At 35.4% G+C, this 26,532-nt stretch overlaps 6 protein-coding genes across 6 annotated transcripts; 4 read left to right on the top strand and 2 right to left on the bottom strand.

Moving 5' to 3' along the window:
• Positions 1 to 164: 164 nt before the first annotated feature.
• On the top strand, positions 165 to 1,428 carry LOC106364920 (protein LURP-one-related 14). Its single transcript, XM_022708109.2, has 3 exons — positions 165 to 452; positions 532 to 762; positions 866 to 1,428. Exons 1-3 carry the CDS (start codon positions 198 to 200, stop codon positions 998 to 1,000), a joined length of 621 nt encoding a protein of 206 aa, XP_022563830.1. The 5' UTR covers positions 165 to 197; the 3' UTR covers positions 1,001 to 1,428.
• LOC106367955 (alpha-soluble NSF attachment protein 2-like) lies at positions 1,195 to 3,655 on the bottom strand. Its single transcript, XM_013807823.2, has 9 exons — positions 3,394 to 3,655; positions 3,082 to 3,131; positions 2,937 to 3,009; positions 2,723 to 2,802; positions 2,377 to 2,528; positions 1,986 to 2,145; positions 1,851 to 1,898; positions 1,641 to 1,721; positions 1,195 to 1,553 (listed from the first exon to the last, which is right to left on the bottom strand). Exons 1-9 carry the CDS (start codon positions 3,536 to 3,538, stop codon positions 1,473 to 1,475), a joined length of 870 nt encoding a protein of 289 aa, XP_013663277.1. The 5' UTR covers positions 3,539 to 3,655; the 3' UTR covers positions 1,195 to 1,472.
• Positions 3,656 to 4,626: 971 nt separating this feature from the next.
• On the top strand, positions 4,627 to 7,152 carry LOC106367956 (amino acid transporter AVT6C). Its single transcript, XM_013807824.3, has 4 exons — positions 4,627 to 5,307; positions 5,623 to 5,979; positions 6,266 to 6,734; positions 6,826 to 7,152. The coding sequence occupies exons 1-4, from the start codon at positions 4,950 to 4,952 to the stop codon at positions 6,944 to 6,946; spliced, it is 1,305 nt and encodes a 434-aa protein (XP_013663278.1). The 5' UTR covers positions 4,627 to 4,949; the 3' UTR covers positions 6,947 to 7,152.
• Positions 7,153 to 7,215: 63 nt separating this feature from the next.
• LOC106367957 lies at positions 7,216 to 9,246 on the bottom strand. The gene is made up of 6 exons (XM_013807825.3): positions 8,815 to 9,246; positions 8,611 to 8,674; positions 8,079 to 8,186; positions 7,897 to 7,995; positions 7,663 to 7,788; positions 7,216 to 7,540 (listed from the first exon to the last, which is right to left on the bottom strand). Exons 1-6 carry the CDS (start codon positions 8,842 to 8,844, stop codon positions 7,392 to 7,394), a joined length of 576 nt encoding a protein of 191 aa, XP_013663279.1. The 5' UTR covers positions 8,845 to 9,246; the 3' UTR covers positions 7,216 to 7,391.
• Positions 9,247 to 20,094: 10,848 nt separating this feature from the next.
• On the top strand, positions 20,095 to 21,008 carry LOC111209041 (uncharacterized mitochondrial protein AtMg00810-like). The gene is made up of 2 exons (XM_022708767.1): positions 20,095 to 20,442; positions 20,847 to 21,008. The coding sequence occupies exons 1-2, from the start codon at positions 20,095 to 20,097 to the stop codon at positions 21,006 to 21,008; spliced, it is 510 nt and encodes a 169-aa protein (XP_022564488.1).
• A 3,704-nt stretch (positions 21,009 to 24,712) lies between these two features.
• On the top strand, positions 24,713 to 26,221 carry LOC106367960 (transcription factor bHLH93). Its single transcript, XM_022707732.2, has 4 exons — positions 24,713 to 24,960; positions 25,465 to 25,587; positions 25,679 to 25,852; positions 25,970 to 26,221. Exons 1-4 carry the CDS (start codon positions 24,880 to 24,882, stop codon positions 26,063 to 26,065), a joined length of 474 nt encoding a protein of 157 aa, XP_022563453.1. The 5' UTR covers positions 24,713 to 24,879; the 3' UTR covers positions 26,066 to 26,221.
• Positions 26,222 to 26,532: the final 311 nt, after the last annotated feature.

Below are 26,532 nucleotides of genomic sequence, written 5' to 3' on the forward strand. Positions count from 1 at the left end.
TTTAGGTTTAACAATCTAGGGTTAAGAATTAAAAATCTTACAATTGTAACTTGTTTTCTAGTTGTTATATTTGCTAAAAAGTAATGTGAAAATAGTTTTTGATAAATCTTTATCATAAGGAGTGTATCAAGGGCTCTAGAGCAAGAGCCTTTCATAATCTTTTGTAATTTTTTTTTCTTCTTCTTGAGTTTATCTCAATGCCAAAGAATAAGAAAACAGAATGGCAAGTGGGAGATCCTGCAATAAGCGTAGTGAGTGATCAGTTCTGTAATCCATACCCTATGGATCTAATGGTGAAGAGGAAAGTTCAGAATTTCTCAAAAGACTATTACCAAGTGTTTGATCCAAGTGGGAATCTACTCCTGCAAATAGATGGACAAGCTTTTGGGTTTAACCGTAAGAGGGTTATGCGTGATCCTGCTGGTTTCACAATCCTCACAATGCGCCAAAAGGTTACAAATAGATTCAATCTTTAAAATCACAAAAAAGACTCTTGCTTGAGATTTTGTATGTGTGTGTGTGTGTGTATAGGGGATTACGTTGAAGAACAAATGGGAGGTGCATGGAGGAGAGAGCAAAGAGAAAGAAGACTTGTTGTTCACGGCACAGCAATCTTTAGCGGTGTCTTTGAAAACATCTTTGGATGTTTTCTTGGCTGAGAATAATAATGTCAAGAAAAGCAGTACTTGTGATTTTCATGCTTCGGGTGGATACTCAAATATATCATTCGAAGTTTTCAAATCGGATGCTCTCATTGCAGGGGTAGGGGTCAGTTATAAAACATTTCTTTATTTATGTACTTTTGGTGCTTTTCACACATTGGTCAAGAACTGAGATGTTACAATGGATGTGGGGATGTTTGCAGGTGACACATAAGTTTACATGGGGAAGTTTCTGCAAAGGGAAATATAATTTCAGGGTGAGAGTGAATCCAGAGGTGGATTATGCTTTTATCATTGCTTTGCTTGTTATGGTTGATGACAATGAGAATTGGTGTTAGACTTTCTTAATCAATATCTTACGTTTGGTTTCATTCACATGCTGTCTGTGTGTATGTATTGCTTTGTTTCAAGTTGTATGTAAGAACTTTTTCAATGTAACATCTATGCGCTAATGCTTGTCAGAACTGAAGTGGCACTTCCATTGTTTGGTCGAACAAAGACCTTTCCACACAAAACTATTGTGAAAGTGTGATCGCAGAAAGATGAAATTTATTTGAATTTTCATGAAAACAATGTACACAAATCAAATCTCCAAGTAGTTGAGAAGTTCACAAAGTTTAAGTAATGAGAGACAGAACAAATATAGTCGTGATATCAAACAAACCCGTTTTGACCAAACCTCTTAAGAAACCTTAAAACTCATAAACCAGACACAATAAAGAGTCGAACATGAAGTAGTACGAACACAAATGATGAAAGCACACCAGTAATAATGAATAAGACCAAAGCTTCGGACGGATAGAGATATGTTTAGGTAAGATCATCCTCTTCAAGCTCCTTTGCCTTCAGCTTCTCCTTCACCCTCAACAACATTGTTGTCTTCCATGAATCCTGCAACAATACCAATTCCATGATAAAGATCAGACCAAGGTAACAAGACAACATTTTTCATGGTATGAGATTTATGGTGTCCCGTACCAGCGGAGTCATGCTATCAAATTCCTTGACAACGTCTGTGAACTTTGCGATGTCTTCTTCATCGATAGCAGAAGCAAGATCCTATCCATGGGATTTAATGCACTTACTTTAGAATACTTTATGTAAAGCTACACTGCACTTACTTTAGCATACTTTATGTAAAGCTACACTCTCTCATAATCAAATACAAAACACAGTTTAAAGCCTTACAGATAAGAATTTGCATTCTCGTGTTCCAGTAAAAGTTGGATCCAGATCCTGCAGAAAACAAGAAGTTAGAAATTATGCCAAAGTTCTTCCAAAGAAAACACCAGAATGCTTATGTGGGGAAGAAAGAAGAAGAACCTGATATTTCTCCAGAGCGTTGGTGATGGAAACAACATCAGCTTTGCAGAGGTGGCACAAGCCAGCATTGAGAAGATGGCCCTTAACTCCATACTTAAGCAAGTTATTGCCGAGTGAATGGCGTGCAATTTCTTCATAAATCTTGATTGCCTTCTCATATCTGTTAGAGATACACCAAGCCTTTATCAATCAATCCATTCAAATCAAAGTAAATAAAAAGCTATCAGTGCTGCCAGTGCATAGTGAACATCATGAATATATTTTATGGATTGGTCATAGAATTTTGAAGTCAGGGGGTTCCAGCTGAGCATCGTACAGCATGTCAGCTCAGTAGCAAGGACGAGAAAGCCAAAAAGAAAAAAAAGGAAGAGGAAGGTTCATATAAACTTACTGCTCCAACTGGGAAGCATATTGTGCCACCTTTAGATTGCACTGGTTTGCAGAAGTGGTCACTTCTTCATTTTGAAAGAACTCAGCTGCCTTTTCAAAGTAATCAATAGCCTGCTCTATCTTCTGGTCTGCTTCATAATACTCAGCAATTTCCTGTCAAAAGAGCAAAGCCATTAATGTACCTATTAGTACAAACTATTTACAGAAAAGATAATTCGCACCAATATTACTACTATATAGTGTAAAAACACATATCCAGTGGATCCAACATATATACATAAGGAAACATGGACAAGGAAGGCATGCTCAATGTATGTATTATTCAATTCATGCTCAAAAGAGAATACCTTGTAGTATCTGGCAGCCATGTTGAGCCTCCCTATCTCGCAGAAAATATTCACAGCTCGCTCTAGACAAGATGCAGCCTCTGCATAAAAGATCACAGCTATGTTAGGACACATGCATAGCGAAAAGAAAACACAAAGAATGTTGATAACCGCTCCTATATTACTGACACTGTCAATTGCAAAAGATGATACAACAAATTTGACCTATACATACCATTAGTGTCAACTTTCTTGTAGCATTTAGCAGCTTCGGCATAAGCATTAGCAGCATCATGTTTGCTGTCAGACTGCACATAGACAGCAATGTTATCATAACACACAATAGTTCAATACATATGTCCGTAGGCAAAAGAAGTTACCTTCAAGTGACAGTCTGCAACTTTAAGATAAGCCTTTCCAGCTAGATCCCCTGAACAAATCATATATCAAACACATTAGCAAGACACACTTGTGGAATTGAGCATTAATCTATTAAAAATTAATCAAAATTATACACTGAATGATTAAACCTTTCTACACGTTACAATCAATCAATCAATCAGTCACAAGTTTCTTACAGATCAAATAGGCCTAACCCTACACGTGACATGACCATGGATGGATCGCCGTAACCTAAGATCAGATCATATCAATTTCTCGGAAACCCATAAAGAAAAAAACGAAAACTTTACATGATTTGGCGAGCTTATAGGAATTAGCAGCTTTCTCGAGGAGATCGGCAGCATCCTCGTGCTTAGATCCGAATATTCCCCATCCGTTGAGCTTCTTCTCTGCCTTCTTCTCAAATTCCTCCGCTCTCACCAGATGATCCCCCATAACTTCCCTAGACTCTGACTTCAAATCGACTCCGATCGTATGCTTTCTATTGTTCTCGTTTCCTTTTCTTCCTCGAGAGGGTTTGCTTCGTTGCAAATGAGGGAGGAGAAATCGATCGGGAGGAAGAATAGATTTTTCAACCGGCTTAATTGGGCCGTATATGGGCTTTTATACCTTTGTCTTTGTTTACGATTTGAGCCCATCTACGAAATGCCTTTTGTATTTTGTAACTAGTCGTCTTTCTCCTTTATCTTCTTTGCAAAATTTGTAAGGCATCGAGTTTATTTAGTTAATTATTATGTCGTTTGTTTCTGATTATGGTTAATAAAGTTGTCATATCACACTTTGGATTAAGTAATTAACCGTGTATTATGGATTTTGTAGTTTATTTGGGTCATGAAACTGGACATATACAGAAATGTTACATCCACAAGTATATTCAGATCCGTTTTGTATATTTCCAGCTTACTAATCCAAATGCATTTATGTTTTCTGTTAATCTGTTTACATGCAAAGTCGCAAAAAGTTCCTAAATTAATCTTGAGATAACAGTAACGACACTTGGAAACAAGTTCAATAATATTAACCAATAACCACCAAACTAGATATAGTTGATTTTATTCGCGAGAGATTGATTCATATATTATATGATATAAAACAAAACAAAATACATTATTCTTAGTTCGTTTGACTGATCACGTCTTCTATTGTTTAATCGATATGCCATTTCGTTTTCGTGATCAAAAGTCTCAAAACGTCTGCTCTTAAGTTAATTTCTACACGTGAGAATATGGTTCCTGCCGCCTATACTAATTCAAAACGAGTTTTGGGAGCTTATTTATACTCGATACTAAAATTAGATGAGAAGTGGTAATACACTTCCTAGCCATTTTCCCGTCTAGATACATTCTCTTTTGTAATGAAAATGAACGGTTCATTGTTTCGGACAAGATCCAAGTGGGACACTGTCTGGAGGACCCACATAATATTCGTATTTTTATAAATGAACAATTAAAAGCAAAAAAAAAGGTATAAAATTAGGTGTAAAATTTCCTTTCAACTCGTGAATCCTGAGTCGAACAAAAATATTTTCTTTCCTGATTATTTTTTTGTATTGTTTATACGTTTTTAAGTACGTGACGAAAGATCATTTGGTGATCTCAGTGATGTGATTAGACCAGCCTGTCTGTACCGCCAATGATCAAATATCAGTCTTCCGATCTTACCCCGAACAGTGAAGCCACTGTGCCCAATGTCAACGGGTGTTTACGTACTTTCATTGTTTCTCCCTGTGGCTATAAGAAGCCGCGTCTTCGTGTCACACATTACACACCAAAAGAAAAAATAAAAAATAAAATAAAAATTTCCTTCCCGCCGGCGATTTTTTCAAGTTTCTCCGGCGGTGGAAAAAATGTCTCCTCCGATCAAAAGTCCTCTCTTGCCAAAGCAAGAACCGTCTTCTGAGAAACATGGATCTACCTCCGGCGTCGTTTTCAACGTGTCGACGAGTATAATCGGAGCCGGTATAATGTCGATGCCGGCGGCGTTTAAAGTTCTCGGAGTTGTCCCAGCTCTTTTGATCATCACGATCATCGCTTGGCTATCCACAATATCTGTTGGCTTTCTTATGAAATCAACTCTCGCCGGAGAAGCGACCACGTACGCCGGAGTTATGAAAGAGTCGTTCGGTAAAGCAGGTTCCGTGGCTGTACAGGTTGCTACAATGGTTGCTACTTTTGGATGCATGGTTATCTTCTCGATCATTATAGGTAGGCTGCCGGTTCGGTTTATTTGGTTCTCGTATTTTTGGTTTCCGGTTCTGCCACAATCCTATCGATGTGAACCAAAAAAATCAGTTCGGTTAGGTTTTGGTAGGCTTTAGTTTTTTTATTGTTTTTGATTAGAATTTGGTATAATTTTCATTAAAATCTAGATATTTTTTGGTTAAATTTGGTTAGTTCGTTTAATTTGGTTTGGTTATTTTGGTTAATTCGGTTTGGTTAATTCGGTAAAGATTGAATCGTTTGTTACTATATGAAGTACTAGAGGTTGCTGAGTTTGTGTTTGGTGTTTTGTCATCTCAGGAGATGTGCTCTCCGGTAATGACAATGGAGGATCTGTTCATCTTGGAGTTTTGCAAGAATGGTTTGGTTCTCACTGGTGGAACACGAGGATCTTCTCTTTGTTGTTTATCTACGCCTTCGTCTTGCTTCCATTAGTCTTGTGCAGACGTGTAGAAAGACTTGCGTTTAGTTCTGCCATATCGTTTCTTCTTGCTGTGCTCTTTGTCGTCATAAGCTCGGTGCTAGCGATCTCCGCGTTGATGGAAGGCCAAACGAAGAACCCGAGACTTTTTCCGGATTTAACCAATGGAGGATCGTTCTGGAATCTCTTCACAGCTTCTCCTGTTATAGTAACAGCCTTCACGTTTCATTTCAATGGTAAGAATCCATCTCTTACACCCAATGTTCAAGAAATCGGTAGGCTGTAATTAAACGTTTTATAGGAGATTATTGATTAGGCGCGCGTCTAGAGCTATTTTTGAACTTCTAAATAAATTTTTTTAAAAATATCATACAAAAAAATCGTTTTATGTACCCCAATTTAACGCCTAGACTTGACAGGCGCCTAGCTACCGCCTTAACCTACTTTTAGAACACTGCTTACACCAAACCAGTCTTGTTTCTTGGTTTCTGTCATGTTTCTGAGTTTGTTTTTTTCGTGCAGTTCATCCAATTGGATTCGAGCTCAAGGATCCTTTACATGTGATCCCAGCAACTAAGATCTCTGTGATCTTGTGCGCTGCAATATACTTCGCCACTGGGCTCTTTGGATATCTCCTGTTTGGAGATGCAACAATGTCTGATATTCTAGTGAACTTTGACGAGAGTTCAGGCTCTTCCATTGGTTCTCTTCTCAATGACATCGTCAGGCTCAGCTACGCACTTCACCTCATGCTCGTCTTTCCTCTCATGAACTTCTCACTGAGAGCTAACCTCGACGAGCTCATGTTCCCAACAATGAAGGCTCCATTGGCAAAAGACACAAAAAGATTTGTTGGACTAACTCTAGCTTTACTGATCTGCTGTTTCTTGTCTGCTATCGCTGTGCCGGACATTTGGTACTTCTTTCAGTTCTTGGGATCAACCACCACAGTTTCCATAGCGTTCATATTTCCAGCCGCCATTGTCTTAAGGTACATAAGCTTTCATTGTTTCCTTTATCAGTTGCTACAAATTTTCTTGTAGAACCTTAAACTCAAGTGTTTTATGATTTTGAAATGGTAGGAATGTCAATGGTGTATCGACCTCAAGGGAGAAGATTGTAGCTGCGATTATGCTGGTTCTTGCTGTTGCCACTAGCATCGTCGCCATCTCGACGAATTTATACAGTCTCACATCAAAATGATTGTTTGAAAAAAAAAAGAGTTTTGGAAACAGTCCCCTCTATGATCACTTCAAAAGAAATCTGTAAAATTATTAGCTTCCCCTAGCATTTATATTTTGTTGTATCTTTGTGAAATAGAGATTTGTCAGAAAATGCAATGTAGTAGCTTTAGGAAGTGCAATATTTTGTTACTACATGAATCAGAGAAACCGAAACTGTTGTAAATCTTTTGAAACTTATTCCTTAGCTTCCTTGTTTTCGTAGACCATTATTCAATTGAACAAAGAGCATTGGAATCAAACAATATTCAGCATTAAGAATAGAAGCTATATAATCAAACCGTTTCTTTCTTTTGGAACAAAACTCAAGAGTTCTAACTTGGAAAGGAGGTAAGATAAGCTTAGGATTATAGAGATAAGCCTACACTTATGATCCTTGTCCTACACTTTTTTTGAAAAGACTATCATCAGCTGGAAGAGACAGAGAGGTCTTTATCATCTAGCTTCTTGAGTATGTTAGACTTGTATGTTGAAATGTCTGAATCTTCCGAGGAATCTGGAGTCGATTTGACGATAGAGAGTGCTCCTTTAGATCCCAGGAAGTTGGCAGCTTCATCTGCAGTAAAAGAAGAGTTAGAATCCAGATGCACTTGGCCTTAAGCATCCTGAAATCCTTAAGTTCAATGAGATGAAAAAACAGAAGAATAACAAAAAAATGTTTTGAAAATTAAGACTTGCCTGATTTAGAGAGAGCAGCAAGAGCCTTAAGAGCTTCTTTCCTTGTCTTGTCATCTTTAGCAGCGCCCAGCATATGAAGAAGCTCTTGAGCCCCACCCAACTCTACAACTTTCATCCTCCTTTCATCTTTTATAGAACCAAACCAAAACAATTAAAACCAAACCAGCTAGAAACAAGTTCACTGGTGGGAGACGAGATAAGTTACATAAGTATATTAAACCATCAAGGCTTTACCATCAATGGCGAAACGGGAAAGCCTAGAAGCTCCTATCCTCTTAAACAAGGGATCCTTCACATGTAAAAGCGAGACTGATTGCTGAATCAAAGTATCACCTAAAAAACCCAGCGAGTAACAAGTAAAACCTCATCAGTAAATCACACAAGCTGATTTTTGAATCATAGAGATGCGCACATACCCATATAAGGGAAGAACTGGTATCCAACATAGGTTGCCGTCCCAGCAAAGAAAAGCTTCAGCATCCATCCTATTTTCCTCTCAGCTTCTTCCTCCAATGTAAGGTCCTCTAGAAAACGGAAGCAAACAACATCAGCAAACCCCCAACTCTAAGTCCCTCCTCTACTCTGTCTCTTATTTTCTCCACTGTAACTAAGAGTAGACTACAAATGAACCAACTGAAGTGACAACTTTGGAGTAAAATTACAAGCAAAATGTGATTATTCCAACTGAAACTGAGACTCTTCACTACTGTGAAAGTGACAATGGACTTGATTACTAGTTACTACTACTAATGAACCCAAAGCTCATCAATTATCAAGTCAATGGTTACTTTCAGCACTGTAACTAAAAGTAGACTACTAAATTACTAATTGATCAAACAAAGTAACCACTTTGGAGTAAAATTACAAGCAAATGTGATTGAAAATCGAGTCTTTTTAATACTGTTACTACTACTGAACCCCACGAGGGAGGAGATCAAAAGGAGGCACCTTTCTTGGTCAACGAGGAGAAGTCCCGAGATCGAGGATACCCATTTCTCCCTCTGCGAAAATGCTGCAAATTTTAAAATTCAGATTTCAGACGAATCGGTGGTGACGACGACCCGTTAAACCCATTGATATGGAAAACAACAAAAGAAAGGTAAAGAGATGTTTGAAAAGAGGAAAAGATGAAGAGAGTCTTGGGAAATTTACGTTAGCGAGGCGAGCAGCAAGGATTCGCATGACTTATCAGAGCTTGTGTGATCTTCCTCTCTCTCGTCTTCTTCTTCGACCCACCTGTGTGTGTGTTGAGGTTCTTTGGTCCTAAATTGTAAGAAACCTAATTTATCAGGGAGATGTAATAATTGTAACAAATTCGAAATAGAGTTTTTAATGGGCCTTTGTGTTTTCCCTTTTCGAACATGCTATATTCGTTGACCGACATGCAAATTTTCATATTCTTCAATAATGGATCACTCCTTCCAAGCTGGGTCATTATGTAATTACCCGTCTAAAATATAAATAAAACTTCTCAATAAACTATACTGTACTATAAAATTTTGATGTCTTAAATTTTTATAAAGTTGTTTATATGGCTGTTTTCTAAGGTTGCTAAAAAAATGTTGTTTTCTAAGTTTTAACTCAAGTTCAACTCTGACTCCTCCAAGTATTTCTCTTTTATAGGAGATATTTTCGAAGGATTCATTTTTTTCTTTGATAAAGACAAATTTACTGTCTAAAATGTATAAAACACTATATTGTGTATACCCAAATACTAGAAAAGCTAATAATATATTTTCTTCAATTATATAATATATATATATGCTATGTGAAAGATAGAGAATAAAATTATTTGAAAGAAAAAACAACGAGTGATGTTTGGTTTGTGTAGAGAAAAGCCGCCCCCGTGACCTAACTCTCTAAGATAATTTTTTGGCACTTAGGAGAGGAGAGTGGGGCAGATGGGAATGGGTATTGTTTTGTGCACTCTTGTTAATATATGTTTTCAATGTTTAGTTTTGTCCTTTCGGTTCTTTCTAAAGTTTAATTTACGGTCCATGCAAATTCACATCTTGGAGTTTATAACTAATGAGTTGTCTTCTAACATCCATATGTCACGAGAGATAGAGAGAGACAGAGAGACATGGACAATGCAGTGTATATATATATACCAGGAAATATATGTGGATTAAAGCCGTAAATGAAAAGTTGAATCACTCCGTTACGTATGTATAATAGATCATTACAATTAAATTGTATCAAAACGGGACAAGAAATTTTTTCCCCGTCTGAAACTTTTTTATTTAATAAAATTCATCAATGACAACAACAAAGAAGTTAATAGAATACATAGCATCAAAAAGTTTAAAACAAAATTTTAAGAAATACATCTAAATAATTAGAAATATGATATGACAAATGCAACTTAAAAAAAAAAATCAGTGGTAAATCCAAAACTGAAATTAATGTGGGTTTTTGCCAATACATTGATATCATAATCTTGTCAACATTTTATGACAACATTGAAGTTATTTCCCGCATCACAACTTCAGTCACGTTCATTCATACAAAACAAAAGTTTTTGATCAATGGGGTTGGGCTAGTAGCACTCGAAGGAAAACTCTAATACGGTGAATCCGTCCGTTGGTCACCAGAGAATTTACAAATGTCAACATTGTTCGGACGCAGAAATTAGTCGGTTAGTTTCCGTTTCCAGACACCGTGGTTAATTCAAAAAAAAAATCTCTTAATTCAAAAAAGATCACTTCAATAAAAAAAAATCTAACTTATCAAAAAACTTACAGCAACCATTACAAAGAAGATTAAAGCAAAACGAATGTATCTCAAGTTACAAAAATTGAAAAGAAAAAAGAAACAAAAATGTCTTCAAAAACTGTCGAGAAAACAAAAAAAACATAATAATATCAAACAAATAATAAGAAAAAAATAGAAGAGAAATTCTATCGCAGTGCTATGCAAACCACCTATGCGGGACGGCTAGGGTTTTTAATACCACGGCTCATAGAATATGAGATAAGTTAATGGAAATTTATTAATTACCAAATTTAAGTAAGTACTAGATTCTGAGGGTATGTTTTTTTGAAATTTCTTTGAGAAATTTAATTTATGTATTTATGTTTTTAATCATATTTTTTTAAATATTAATTCAATATAATTTTTGGCAACTGTTTATATTAACTGATCTGTAGGAATAAATATAACTGATAATATTATTAAAATATATTATTCAAATATTAAAAGTGGTTAGAGTCGTAGTATATTTAGATGCAATTATAAAAAAAATTAGTTATTTTTTAAGTATGTCATATGGAGAAGTAATTGTTGAACTAATCATTTATCAATTGGTCATGATTCTGATTTAATAGAGTAGATATTTTACATAATAATGTATTCATATAAATATAATTAAACTAAGAAATAAAATAATCGATTTTATTAACCCATCTTGCAGTTGTTTTAATTTTACTAAAATAAACAAAAGTGGATCAATCCATTTTTAATCTATTTAGTTGAAATTTGTTTTAATTTTTTTTTAATAAAATGAATTACTATATTTTTTTTAACTTGTTTTATATTTAACAAATATTTTGTATATTTGATTTAATAACATGCAAAAACTACAATCTTGAAAACATAAATCATTATTTGATACATAAAAATATTATAAATATTAACTAACTTTAAATATTTTATTTTTATTAAATAAATATATAATGATTTTATTTGTGACCATAATAACTGAAAAAAATTCATTTTACTTAAATCATATATATAAAGTTGCACAAACACAAAGATTATAAGAATTTCTCTTCTTATTAGATTTAAAAACTCTCTCAAAACTAAACCTTTCAATGTGTTTCTCTTGATGGAACATCTCTCCATAAGAACTCTTTATATAGGAAGAAGCTACATCTTTTCCTAAAGGCGAAACTACATCTTTTCCTAAAGGCGAAGCTACATCTTTTCCTAATAATAATATGGAAACATTCCTAAGATCGATATGTTTTCCTTTTTCCTTAACCCATCAAACTTCACTTTAATGAGTTAACTTGCTCTTTTGATATACCGCAGGTTCCTTGGTGCACTTCATGAACTCCATCTCCTTAACAACAGGGTCGAGTTTGATGTTCCAAGCTCTCGGAGCTTGACGCAAACCATATAGTGCTTTGCTAAGTTTGTACACATGATCCTCCTTTCCTTTCTCCACAAAGCCTTCTGGTTGAGTAACGTATACATCCTCATTTAAGTCTCCATTCAGGAATGCAGTTTTCACATCTAAGTGATGGATCTCCCATCCATTAGTTGCTGCTAATGCCAAGAGTAGTCGTACGATTTCTATCCGAGCAACTGGTGCAAATACTTCGTCGAAGTCTATGCCTTGTTGTTGCACGTAGCCTTTTGCGACTAGCCTTGCTTTGTATTTGATCACCGTTCCATCTGCATTCCTCTTGATCTTATAGATACACTTCAAACCTATCGGTTTCACACCTGCCGGCTTCTTGACGAGCTTCCAGATCTTATTTTTGATGATAGATTCGATCTCTGCCTTCATTGCATCGATCCACGCTTGTATCACTGCAGTTTCGATGTAACTTTCTGGTTCACCATCGATGGTGAGCAAGAGTCTGCCACCTTCAAATTCAGCAAGTAGGATGTAATCATCGAACCGCTTTGGTTTTCTGATGTTACGACCATATCTTGAATTTACATGCTGGTCTTGGTTTGCATCGTTGCTCTCTGCTACTTGCTCTTGTTCACCTGCGTCTACAGCTTCTTCTTCTTCATTATTGTTTTGCTCTTCGTGGTGTTGGTGATCTTGATGCTCATCACCATCTCCTTCTTCTGTAACATCAATATGAGGAAGCTTGAATGATCCTGGTTCTTCGTCCACGTTTCTTGATAGTGTATACGATGCGGTGAGATGTCTAGTTACACCGTTTTCTTCACAAAAATGAATGAAATCAGAAGATGTGAACTCTCCTCCTCTATCGGTGTGAAAATTCTTGAGTTGTAGCTTCGTTTGATTCTCCACGTACTCCTTGAACTTTTTGAACCGATCGAACGCTTCACTCTTCTCTCTTAGCAGCATCGTCCACATATATCTTGAGTAATCATCAATTAAGACAAATACATATCTATTGTTTGCTGGTGTTGATGGTGATATCGGACCGCACAAGTCACCATGTACTAACTCCAATGCGTGTGATGCTCGATACTTTGCTTTAGGCGGGAAAGATTTCCGAGTTTGCTTCCCAACTAAGCAGGCGCTGCATACATCTTTCTCGTGTATCACCGGAGGCATCCCTACTACCATCTCTTTTTCTACCATATTCTTCATGACTCCAAAGTTCACATGTCCTAGCCGTGCATGCCACGTCCATGTAACATCAGTTTCTTGTATTTGAAGACACTTCGGATATTCAACCTCCATTGGCGTCTTGTACAATCGGTTTGGTTGCCTTGCGACTTGTACTAATAGCCTTCCACGGGGATCTTTCAGCATCAGTAAGTCTTCTTTCATATTAACCTCACAACCCATCTCGGTTGCTTGTCCAAGACTTTTGATATTGTGTTTAAGACTTGGGATGTAGTAGATATCTTTGAGTGCTCTTCTCTCCCCTGTTTTTCCGATGAACGTGATCGAACCTTTCCCAACAATCTCGACGTTTGATCCATCACCGAATTTGACTTTGCCTTTGATGCTCTCATCTAGGTTTGAGAAGAAATCTCTCTTGCCTGTCATATGGTTACTTGCACCATTGTCAAGGTACCATATACTCGTATTTCCATCGCATTCATCAAACCTCTTAGGAAACACTCTCTCTTCATTGAGGAATACTACTTCATGCATATATAATGCATATGCTTCTTGTGTTTCCGTTAGGTTAGCTTCTTCTCTTGGTCGTGTAGGACAAAGTGACACAAAGTGCCCCATCTTGTCGCATCGCCAACATCTAACCTTAGAGTAGTCCTTATTGGTCTTGTCTGAAGCTTCTCCTCCTTTGTTATGACCATCAGAACCATTAGACCTTCCTCGTCCTCTTCCTCTTCCACCATAACCTCTACCTATGCCTCTTCCTCGCGAGTTGCTACGGCTTCCACTACCTTGCATATCATTCTTTCCAAACATTAGCTTCGATTGATCTTCATCTTGGGTTTCTTCTTTGATGCGTTCTTCGAAAGCCTTCAATCTCCCAACAATGTCTTCGAATCCCGTTGAATTTAGATCCAACACTTGTTCTAACGAAGCTACGATGTGAATGAACTTTGTTCTTAGAAGTCCCTTCAGAAACTTCTTTACCAGCTTTGATGCTTCCATTATCTCTCCTAATGCGGCTGCTCTCGATGCTAAGCCTGAAAGTTTTCATGCGTAGTCATCCACCGTGTTTGTGTCTGTCATCTTCAGTTTGTCGAACTCAGACATCAAAGTTTGTAACCTTGCTTCTCTCACGCGATCAGCACCTAGGTTACGGGATTTGATAGCTTCCCAAATCTTCTTCGATGTATCATGTTCTCCAATCTGAAGTATTAACGCCTCCGGGACTGATTGAAAGATTAGAGCAATCGCCATATTGTTCTTCTTTGCATCGTTACTCCCTGGATCAATCGTATCCCAAACTTCGTATAAACGAAGCATCACTTTCATTCGCATCGACCATACGGTGTAGTTGGTCGATGTTAGCATCGGACATCGTATGTCCTTCTTCATCTCAAGACCTTTATCACGTGCTTGAGAATCGTCTCCCATGTTTTGATCGAAATTACAACTCCTCTTATAAACGACCTTCGAAACCTGGAGCTCTGATACCAATTAAAGTTGCACAAACACAAAGATTATAAGAACTTCTCTTCTTATTAGATTTAAAAACTCTCTCAAAACTAAACCTTTCAATGTGTTTCTCTTGATGGAACATCTCTTCATAAGAACTCTTTATATAGGAAGAAGCTACATCTTTTCCTAAAGGCGAAACTACATCTTTTCCTAAAGGCGAAGATACATCTTTTCCTAATAATAATATGTAAACATTCATAAGCTCGATATGTTTTCCTTTTTCCTTAACCCATCAAATTTCACTTTAATGAGTTAACTTGCTCCTTAAGTTAATTGGAATTATCCAACAATATATTGATCTCATTTTAAAATTTTGGTCTTTTCTTGTAAAAATAAAAACAGTAAAAATAATGGTTATATCAAATATTTGATAGGTTAATTATAAAACCAAAAACATGAACCAAAGAGCTAAATAACATACAGTAAGTAGAAAAATTGATTGTAATATTCTTTGGGATAATAAATACCATGGGTCAATGAAACTTGACGGTGGCCTTCTCAGACGCTTGACGATGGGTCATTATTTTTACCATGGGTCAATGAAAATTGCTCTAACTTATTAGTCATTTTCTTCGCACGGTCAAATACATTTCTGTAACACGACGCTATGCATATGAGAGGAGTCCCGATAATATTGGAGCTAAAAGGAAAGTTACAAAACATCCATTATAATTAACTGGTTATACCTACATGAATGACAGTTTCCTTTTTGTTTTACTTTATTTTTAGAAATTTAATTTTCATATTTATATTTTTTTATATCGGTATTTGCATTTTTTTGTAATCATATATGTGTTAATTCTTTTAATTATTATTAGTAAGAGGTTTGACAATTTGATTGAACTTATGATGTTGGATAACTATACATGTGCTATAGTTAAAATTATATGGTTTTCATTATATTATTTCATATATAATTATAATAATGTTATAATTACATATAATAATTTGGCCTGTGGTCTTGGTTCTGGTTTTGATAATTCCACTTGTGTATTTCTTTGTAATCAAATATGGACTACGTATATTGATGTTTCGTAGTTATAAAAAACCAATAATATTATGGTTGGAGACGCCGTAATATTAACTTTCACGTGAGTGAGTATGATTTCATATTCTCTTTGTAATCAAATATGAACATGTCCATATTGACCTACTTTTTTGGTGTAAGCATATTGACCTATTGTTACAAAAAAAACCAATAATATTATGGTTGATGTTACTATTGAGCACGTAAAACGGCAAAAAGAGAATAAATGTCATATTGGGTTTAACACATTTAGAAAATGCGGGTAGCTTTATAGTATCAATGTAGTATTACGGGGGTATTAACCGTAATAAAAGTATAGTTATGGGTACGTTATTAGTTATCCCGCATCTTTATCAAAATTTTGTTTTTGTTTGATTAAATAAAATATATGGGTGCAGTTACAAAAAGTATCAGCCGATAATTAGGCAATATAAGTGGTGGTTACATCCACAATATATATGCAGTTACATTACAGTATCGTTAAAATTTTAAGTTGGATTCAACTATTATCAACTGTACATGTTCTTAGTTTAATAGTATTGATATTAATAACAGGAACCTTATTCCTTAGAACAATGGAAGTCGTCTAATGATCTCTTCTCACGTGGACGTGGTGTAAGTCTAGTGCCTATGCAAGAATGTTGGATTTTTCAGTTTGTTTTAAAATCTCTAAACCAATAATATATGCATTTAGGTGTCATATGGAATAATATTTGATTCGGAAAAGATATACAATACATATAGAGAGCAGACAAAAGAAATATAGCTGTCACAAACACGAGACCCTCTTACATTTTAATATTTTGTTTTTATTACGGATAATACAGGGAGAAAAGATGAAGAAATGACATATATAATTATTTATATATTTATACTATATATACTAATAAAATAAGAAAAAAGGAAACTTAGTTTATTATTAATCCCTCACCCATAGTAGTTAAATTATTACGTTATTTCTAAGCCACCTTTTTGTTGTGTGAAATGATTATAACAACTTGAATACAAATGTATATATGAAATAAAACTAGCAAACGAGAACCATATTCTTTCTAAACACTCGTTGCAACCTATACTCTAGTTATAATTTTGAATAATAACAGTGTTTATTCAATTATATAAAAATATGTGGTTTCTGTTGGATAAGCTTGGGTTACAAGTTTACTTTGTCTTTTTATGAGTTGTGATTATCTTTAGGATTAGGAAATATGATTTATGATAATACTATTGAAACTAGGAGTTATCTAATTATATATATATGGAGATGCATATTGTGTTGCATAACATATTATTGATTTGTGATTTGTGCTTTGAGAGCTTGTGATTGATTGAATAAGAGAAGGACTTCTTATTATCTTTGCTTGTGATTCTATATTGGTATCAGAGCCACACAAAGTTTCTTGAAGAATACAAACAATGGGTGACGTTAAAGATGTGATCGTGTTACATAAAGACACCGGCCCCTCCGCTATCAAGTTCCCGATGCTAACTTCCTCTAACTACATTGTTTGGTCCATGAGAATGAAGATAGCGCTAAAAGTTAGTGAAGTATGGGAAGTAATAGATCCCGGAACCAAGGACGAGAAGAAGAACAACATGGCCATCGCGTTTCTGTTCCAGTTTATACCAGAGGCCTTGATCTTACAGGTTGGTGAGATCGACACATCTAAAGGAGTATGGGATGCAATTAAGGCGCGTCATGTTGGGGCTGAACGTGTGAAAGAAGCTAGGTTACAGACCTTGATGGCAGAGTTCGATAGACTCAAGATGAAAGAAGGAGATAAGATTGACGTTTTTGTTGGCAAAATATCTGAAATTTCCTCTAAATCTGCTTTGTTAGGAGAGATGATAGAGGAGCCAAAACTTGTTAAGAAATTCTTAAAGAGCTTGCCGAGAAAGAAATATATTCATATCATTGCATCACTCGAGCAGGTTCTTGATCTCAATACAACAAGTTTTGAGGATATCGTGGAAAGACTAAAAGCATACGAAGAAAGAATCGCCGACGAAGAAGATGATGAAGAGACGCGAGAAGATTCTGATAAATTGATGTATACTAATACAGATTCGAGTATGGAGGGCTATGGTTATAATAACCGTGGTCGAGGTCGTGGAGGACGATCCAATTGGAGAGGTAGAGGCCGCGGCCGCGGGACGTTTCAACAACAACGAGAAGCATACAAGCAAGGACGAGGCGGAGATGCTTCCCATAATACATGTTTCAAGTGTGATAAACAAGGGCATTATGCCACTGATTGTCCTGACAAATCTCTAAAGCTACAAGAGACCGTAGAGAAGAAGGATGAGGATACGCAAGAAGCAGATGCCCTCATGATGCATGAGATCGTTTATCTAAACGAAGATAAGGTGAAACCTAAGATGTTTGAGGCAGAATCAGATACAATGGAGGTGTGGTATCTTGACAATGGTGCGAGTAACCACATAAGTGGTAATCGAGCATTCTTCTTTGAGCTCGATTATATAATTACTGGATTGGTATGATTCGGAGATGGCTCAAGGATCTCGATAATAGGAAAGGGCTCAATACGGTTCATTCTCAAGAGTGGTGAGAAGAAAGTACTTAGAGATGTTTACTATATACCGGGACTACATAGTAATATTATTAGCGTGGGAGAAGCTACTGAGGCAGGATGTGAAGTTTCCATGAAGAAGAACACGCTGACCTTACTTGATCGTTAAGGAAACACGATGATCAAAATCACAAGAACCAAGAACCATATGTACAAAGTGACATTACAAGCTGATCTCGTGCAATGTCTACAAGTCAAAGCATCTGGAGAAGGTGTGTTATGGCATGCCCGTTTAGGTCATGTTAACAAAGAAACAATGAGAATGATGGTCAATAAAGAGTTTGTCGAAGGAATACCTAACCTAAATCGAGACACCGAAGCTTGTGTCTCATGCTTACGAGGAAAGAAATCCAGGAAAACCTTCCCACAAGCAACACACTATCGAGCAGATGAGCTCCTTGAGGTAGTACATGCCGATCTCTGTGGCCCTATTTCACCGTCAACTCCAGCACACAACAGATATGTTTTCGTCCTTATCGACGATCACTCACGTTATATGTGGACTACACTCTTGAAGGAAAAGGGAGAAGCCTTTGAAAAGTTTAAACGCTTTAAGGACCGTGTGGAACAAGAAACACGTATGAAGCTCAAGACATTGAGAACTGATAGAGGAGGTGAGTTTACTTCACAAGAATTTCAAAGCTATTGCGAGAAACATGGAGTGAATCGACACTTGACTGCACCATATTCTCCTCAGCAAAACGGAGTAGTAGAACGTCGCAATCGAACGCTCTTAGAGATGACCAGAAGCATTCTAAAACATATGAGCATGCCAAATTTTCTTTGGGGAGAAGCAATACGACACGCGACCTACCTAATTAATCGAGTTGCAAAAAGATCGTTGAAGGATGGAACTCCTTATGAAGCTTTGAAGGGGAGAAAACCAAACCTCTCTCATCTTAGAGTATTCGGGTGCGTGTGTCATGCACGAACTGAGACGGCAGGAAGGAGAAAACTCGATGACCGATCCAGATCTCTAGTTCACTTAGGAACAGAACCGGGATCAAAAGCGTACCGGCTGCTCGACCCATTGAGCAAAATGATTGTAGTGTCGCGCGATGTACTGTTCGAGGAAGAACGAGAATGGAACTGGAGTGATCAAGCTAACGGGAGCTGGATCAATAAGAATGATGCTAACGGGTTTGATGCAGGGGAGTTTGAGGTAAACTTGAGGCAATTAAACGGTAGTGATCAAGAGAATGGTAGCTCCTCTGTATCTGATGATGTCGCGAGTCTTGAAGATGTAGATAACAACGATGAAGTTGAGTTCGTTGGTGATGACAATGAAGATGAGGACCATACTCAACCAAGGCGATCAACAAGAGCATCGAATAAGCCGTCCTATCTAGATGACTACATCATGATCCCCAAAATAGAAAGCGAGCATTTGTTAATGATCATAAACGACGAGCCATGGGATTTCAATGAAGCTACGAAGCTGAAAGTTTGGATTGAAGCGTGCAAAGATGAGATTTTCTCTATTGAGAAAAATAATACTTGGGATCTTGTTGAACTTCCTGCAGGAGTAAAACCTATTGGTTTGAAGTGGGTCTTCAAGATCAAATGCAATGCTGATGGAACCATTAGCAAATACAAGGCTCGATTAGTAGCCAAACGGTATGTTCAACGTCACGGCGTGGATTATGACGAAGTGTTTGCTCCGGTGGCCCGGATCGAGACTATTAGGTTGATCATCGCACTAGCTGGAACATATGGATGGGAAATACACCACCTTGACGTTAAAACCGCGTTTCTTCATGGATAATTAAAGGAGGAAGTGTATGTTAGTCAGCCAAAGGAGCAAGCTTAAGAAAGCTCTCTATGGCTTACGACAAGCACCAAGAGCCTGGAATATAAAACTCAATCAAATACTTCGTGGTTTAGGCTTTCATCGATGCTCAAAGGAGCCTTCACTCTACCGTAAGGAAGAAGGCCGTGAGATTCTGATTGTAGTGGTTTATGTGGATGACTTATTAGTTACTGGATCATCCCTCAAGATCGTATCTGATTTCAAACGAGAGATGGCGACTAAGTTTGAGATGAGTGACCTTGGGAAGTTAACCTACTACTTAGGCATAGAGGTCTTGCAAAGCGATGAAGGCATCACACTTAAACAAGACAGATATGCTCGCAAGATACTTGAAGAAACCAGAATGAGCTTGTGCAATCTAACTCATGTACCAATGGAGATGAATGCAAAATTTTCTAAGGAGCCTAACGAGGAAAAGATCGACGAGAAGGAGTATCGGCGTAGCATTGGCTGCCTGCGTTACTTGTTGCACACTCGTCCTGATTTGTCGTTCTCCGTTAGAGTACTTAGCAGGTACATGCAAGCTCCTTGTGCGTCACATGGCTCGGCCTTAAAACAGGTACTTCAGTACCTAAGAGGCACTTGTTCCCTTGGTCTCTTTTACCCGCGTGGAGGAGGCACCAAGTTGTTAGGCTTCAGTGACAGCTCCCAGACAACGATGATGGCAAGAGCACTACATGCCATATATTTTACTTGGGAGAGAGTCCCATAACTTGGAGTTCAACAAAGCAAGATATAGTAGCTCTATCTTCTTGTGAAGCAGAGTTTATGGCTGCCACAGAGGCTGCGAAAAAAGCTATATGGCTGCAGGAACTTTTGGGTGAGGCGATTGGGAAAGCAAGTACACGAGTGATCATCAAGGTTGACAACAGATCGGCGATTGCTCTAACAAAAAATCCGGTGTTTCATGAAAGAAGTAAGCATATTCATAGGAGGTTTCATTTCATCCGAGAGTGTGTTTAGAATGAACAAATTGAAGTGGAACATATTCCGGGGAGTGAACAAAATGCGGATATACTTACTAAATCACTTGGTAGAGTTCGTTTCAAGGGGATGAGGGATTTGATTGGAGTTAGAGATGTGAGTGAAGATAGGTTCAAGCTTAAGGGAGAGAATGTTGGATAAACTTGAGTTACAAGTTTTATTTTTCTTTTATGAGTTGTGATTATCTTTAGGATTAGGAAATATGATTTATGATAATACTATTGAAACTAGGAGTTATCTAATTATATATATATGGAGATGCATATTGTGTTGCATAACATATTATTGATTTGTGATTTGTGCTTTGAGAGCTTGTGATTGATTGAATAAGAGAAAGACTTCTTATTATCTTTGCTTGTGATTCTATAGTTTCAACTTTCAAGAACCGAGTTTTATTCAACGTAACTTTAAAAACCAGTTGACATACTTCAACCAAAAAAGGATTTGTGACATTATACCGTGATCAATTTTGTCTTCTCGGCCACTCCTCTCTTTGTGTCTCTCTAGTCTCTACAGTAACCAAAGTCCACATTTCTATCAACCTCACGTGTCATATTTGTGTTTCTTACTACACACACATATATATATATGTGGAAATTATTTAGTAAACGATTTGACTGGTAGTGCAGCGCATTTTCTTTTTAATGTGTTATCATTCAACTATTTTCACGGGATGATTTAATTTCGTTCTTATATTCTCGTAGAATGTATCGGAAGAGACAGGGTCTCTCTCTTTTGCATATGAACTTCTGATGTCCAAACTCTTTCGTTCACGTCCCTTTCTCTCTACTATACGTACGCCATGGGCAACGAAAGCCATTTATTTCCTCAGCTTTAAAGATTAATATGTTCATTTAAAAAAAATATGTATTGTCAAATTATGCATGTGAATACGAATGTACTTCCCGAAGTGAAAGTCACGTGAGTGCCATTTTTTTGGTAAATACGAGCAATTAAAATCCTAACTATCTATATCTAATTAAAAATAATTAAAGAGTAGAAAACAGACTGTAAAACTAGAAGAATATGAGAAATAGTAGGATATAGATGAGGCTATATGATAAGAAAGGGCTTGTCCATTGTGTAGTGTTTGTTATTTTGTGATGATATGATTAATCGGTACACATGTGACAAGTGAATTGATGGATATTTTTATATGTCCTTGTGGATGAATAAATAGAAAATTTCATATATTCGAGATCACATTTCTTATGATATGCGCTTACATGCATACGAATATGCCTCATGTACAGTTTTGAATGTTTATAAAATGGTATGTGAAGTAATCAAGAAAACTTTGTGTAATTATATGATAAATATTTGATGCGTTCCTAACGTAAAGAAGTTTTTTCCTATCTAAATTGTAATATTCGGTATCTTTTTACTAATTGTGCTTGAATTTAATCAGTGTGGGAAAAAAAATGATTGCATCGTAACTATATGGTCTTGGTAGTATTTTAATGGGATAATAATAATTATGTATTCCTATACTTTAGGGATTTAGACTAATCTATATGTATTCTTATTCTTAGTTAGCATATGCGATACTCTTCGTATACCACCATTGGGTTGATGAATAAATACACACTTTACATTATATTTTATCGTATCAAAGCTACAGATCCCTAAGACCTAAAAATTTTCAAGACTACTGTTGATCATCTCTTCTACGACTACTACATCATTCATCAAAAATTGGGTGCTCGTTAAGAATTGGATGTATGTTTTATCGATGCATGCACTGATGCACATATGTAAGGTTCATATACGTAATAATACGTGTATAATTATTATATATAACCACTAATTAGATGGTGGATAGTGAAGAGTGATGAGGGAACTCATAAAGATGCCCGTGAGGAGTGTTTGGAGGCATTCCAAAATCGCAACTAATAACATTCTTCTGTTTGCTTTTATCCTCACCTTTCACTCCTTCCGATGCTATCATACATTTCAGTATTGTGTATATATATATATATATATATTTAAAGCTTTATTCCTTCCCCCATTATGGTTCCCTCCTTCGTTTCTATTTTGCCTTCTCCACATTTCTGGAAACCTACTCAAGAGTCACTCACGCACAAATGTATATGACTTTAAAGAGAGGTGGTCAAGATCAATTAAAACGAGACATGGACGATGAATGTAGATTATAAGCATAATTAGTGCTCACTAGAATTGGACCCTTGTAGCACATATACAATTGAACCACTTTTCTTGATTCCTTACCAGCCTTGAGAAATGAAGAAGAAGAGATCCCTATCCCAACTAGATAATCTTTTACCGGGAAGTTTTGCGGTTCATGATTGGAAGTTATGTCTTAAACGTGATGGCTGTATCTTTGTGTATTTATGAAATTCAAGTGTATATATGCCACAGCGGAATGACATAGGTAATGGTTTCCACTAGCTACAAAAAAAACATTGAGAACTTATTTTATTTTATGTTAGAAACAACGAAAATAAAATACAATATAATAGATAAAACAAAATATAATTGCATACTTATAAATATATTTCTTAGTTAGTTACTATTTGAAGGCATATAAAATGTAAAAAAAAAATTCCTTAAATTGCATATATAGTTAACATATTTTTCCTTCAATAACAATAATAGTTCTTAATATATATATATATATATACACACACTAGCATTGGATATGCTTTCTAATTCAACAATATTAATATTTATGGGCCATTTAAATTTTATGTATGGGATACTATGAGTTTTCCTGCGCTATGCGGAGAAATAGTAATTTTTAACATAACACTTTTTATTTCAAAAAAAAAATTTGATTTATATTTCAACATTATTAATTTATATTTTAACTTCAATAGTTATAAAAAATCATAAACGTATTTTTGTAATATTATTATTTTTATTTGGTATAATTATTTAAATTTGATTTGATTTAATTTTTAATAAAGATAAAATTAGATTTTATAAAAATAGTTTTAATTATATTATGTTTAATGATTATTTATTTTAAATATATATATATATATATATATATCTTTCCATCTAATTTTAATATATATACATATAAATATAAATTATAATAAATTTGAGACTTTGTTTGTTTTAGTTAAACTGAAATTTTTTTTTGTTAATTTAAATGATGAAGATGAACGGATAAATTTAAATAATGTTTAAATATCTAACTATCAATTTTTTTTTGGATTAGTGTTACTTTATTTAGTTTATTTTTATTAATGTGAGATACATATATACATATATATTATTATTTTAATAGTGATATATGAATTATTAATATATTTAATAGTTTACCATAAATAAATATTGATATGGAAAATTGACATTAATGATGATATATGAGTTATTTTTATTACCATATTTAAAATTCCTGTAAAAAAAATTAAATTTTTATAAAAAATTTTACATCTCACAATTAATATGATGTCATGTCACTATTTTCTAAAACCATGTCATATATTTTAAGTGTCATGTCATCTTTTTTCAGCGAGAGTGATTGTATTGACAACATGTGTATAAATCACTTCGCAAATATAGTTTAGGGGATGGTTTTCTCTTCTTGTAAAGAAGGTCATGTTGACTGAGTGTAATCCTATCTCTACTTTATGATCGCTTCAAGTTAGTTCAAAGTTTATCAGTGATTGTTTCTAGATGCGCATGTACAAGTTCATAACACCAAAAATTACCCTCATGCGTTCTAAGTTTTCTAACGTAAGTACTGTATATATATTGATCAAGGACAAAGTTCTGTATATATAAAATAATAATATAATATGGAAAATCGTGCAACTAGACATAGATGCAATCAAGTAATTCACGAGATACTAAAAGGATTTTTGTCCGTATGTATCACATTTTGTAGCGATGAAGAGATCATCAGACTATAAAGCAGACATGTGAGAGGCGAGAGGATTCTATAAACACTTAAGAAAATCAGATCTCTAATTCCTCTACATATCTTACTCTCTCTATATATAGAAAAGAAGCCGAAGAGGGGAAGAAGCAAGCATTGAAGAATATGGTTTCGAAGGAATACAAGAGAGATTCCTCTCTGCGTGAGAAGTTTCAATTGCTTCGCTCAATCACTAACTCACATGCTGTAATTAGATTCCACCACTCTCTTCTTAACTTTGTTTATATTGTGATATGATTCGATCTCTTCTTTATTCATAAACCAATTCAGTCGTACTATTTATATATGCACCGATCTCTATCTCTGTTTCTTTCATCAGCGATCAAACTCTACTCCTTTTCAGTGTATAACATAAGCTTTTTTTGTTTGTTGGTACACGGATTAAATATCTATTTTAACTAATTCGGTTAGTGATATGTTATTTAATATTTTTTCTTTGAGTCTCTTTAGTTTATAGTTGCCCAAAAAAAAAACTAATCCGGTTAGTGATGTGTTTTATTTAATATTTTTTTCTTTGAGTCTCTTCAATTTATAGTTACTTGATTCCTTCCCAACCATAATGAATATATATATTATAACAAGATACATAAAAGATCCCAATATGATAATTGAAATGAAAATTTTCATGGACTAATGTACCTGGAGAATCTAAACTCAACCAACCATATATACTTACCGCACATTTTTCAGGAGGGCGAAACATCGATCATAGAGGATGCATCAAAATATATCAAAAAGCTTAAGCACAAAGTAGACAAAATCAACAATGAGACCACGTCTGAGGAATATTTCTGTGATCCTACCGATCCTATGGTATATAAACATATACGTACCCTTTGAGTCTTTGACGCATTTATAACGTTAAGAAGCGTCCGTTGATTTTGGAGTTTTGTACTGATGATAGGTTACAGTGGAAACCCTAGAGAAGGGATTCATGATAAAGGTAATGTCAAGTAAGAATGAGCCAGGCATGTTGGTTTGTGTTCTTGAAGTCTTTGAAGATCTTGGTCTTGAGGTTGTTGAAGCTAGGGTTTCATGTACGGACTCATTTAGCTTGCATGCCATTGGAATATCAAATGTATACACACTAATCCCTCGTCATCATTAAATACTAGCTAGTACATTATATATTCATTATATTTTATCACTAATGATATATGGATAATAATTTCTATGTAATTTGAATTAATCCCAGAATGATGATTGTGAAAGCATGGATGGTGAAGCAGTGAAACAGGCAGTTGCAGTAGCAGTCAGTACCTGGAGTGATAGCCAGGATCCAAAAGGGTAAACATGGATCAAGTATTCATGATTCTCTCTCTCTATATATATATTTATAAATTTGTTTGACCTAAAAAGGTTCTTTAGTTAGACATATGATCAAGGAAAAGTCAATTATATGTCTCTTATCTACTTAATCAAATGTCTAAAGTAAATTTCTTCGGGATCAAGTTAGTAATTTCATCAAAATAAACATTCAGAATTCAGAAGGACATTTTCTGTCTTTTCTTCAAAAATAATTGTAAATAATGAACTTCCTTTTTTTGTCGTCCATTCGAATCACTAATATATCCATTTACTCATTATTAACAATCTTTTTTTTGTAAAAAGAATTATTTAAGTTTAGTACCGCAACGGACGAATTAGCGATTCGAATGGAGTAATATTGTGTTTCAAAAAAAAAAGGACTACATAAATCTAACGGTACATGAACGATATATGACTGGGATAAACAAATTAAGTATGAGTAAACATGAA

Source organism: Brassica napus, chromosome C8 (genome assembly GCF_020379485.1).
Source record: "Brassica napus cultivar Da-Ae chromosome C8, Da-Ae, whole genome shotgun sequence".
NCBI lineage: Eukaryota > Viridiplantae > Streptophyta > Magnoliopsida > Brassicales > Brassicaceae > Brassica > Brassica napus.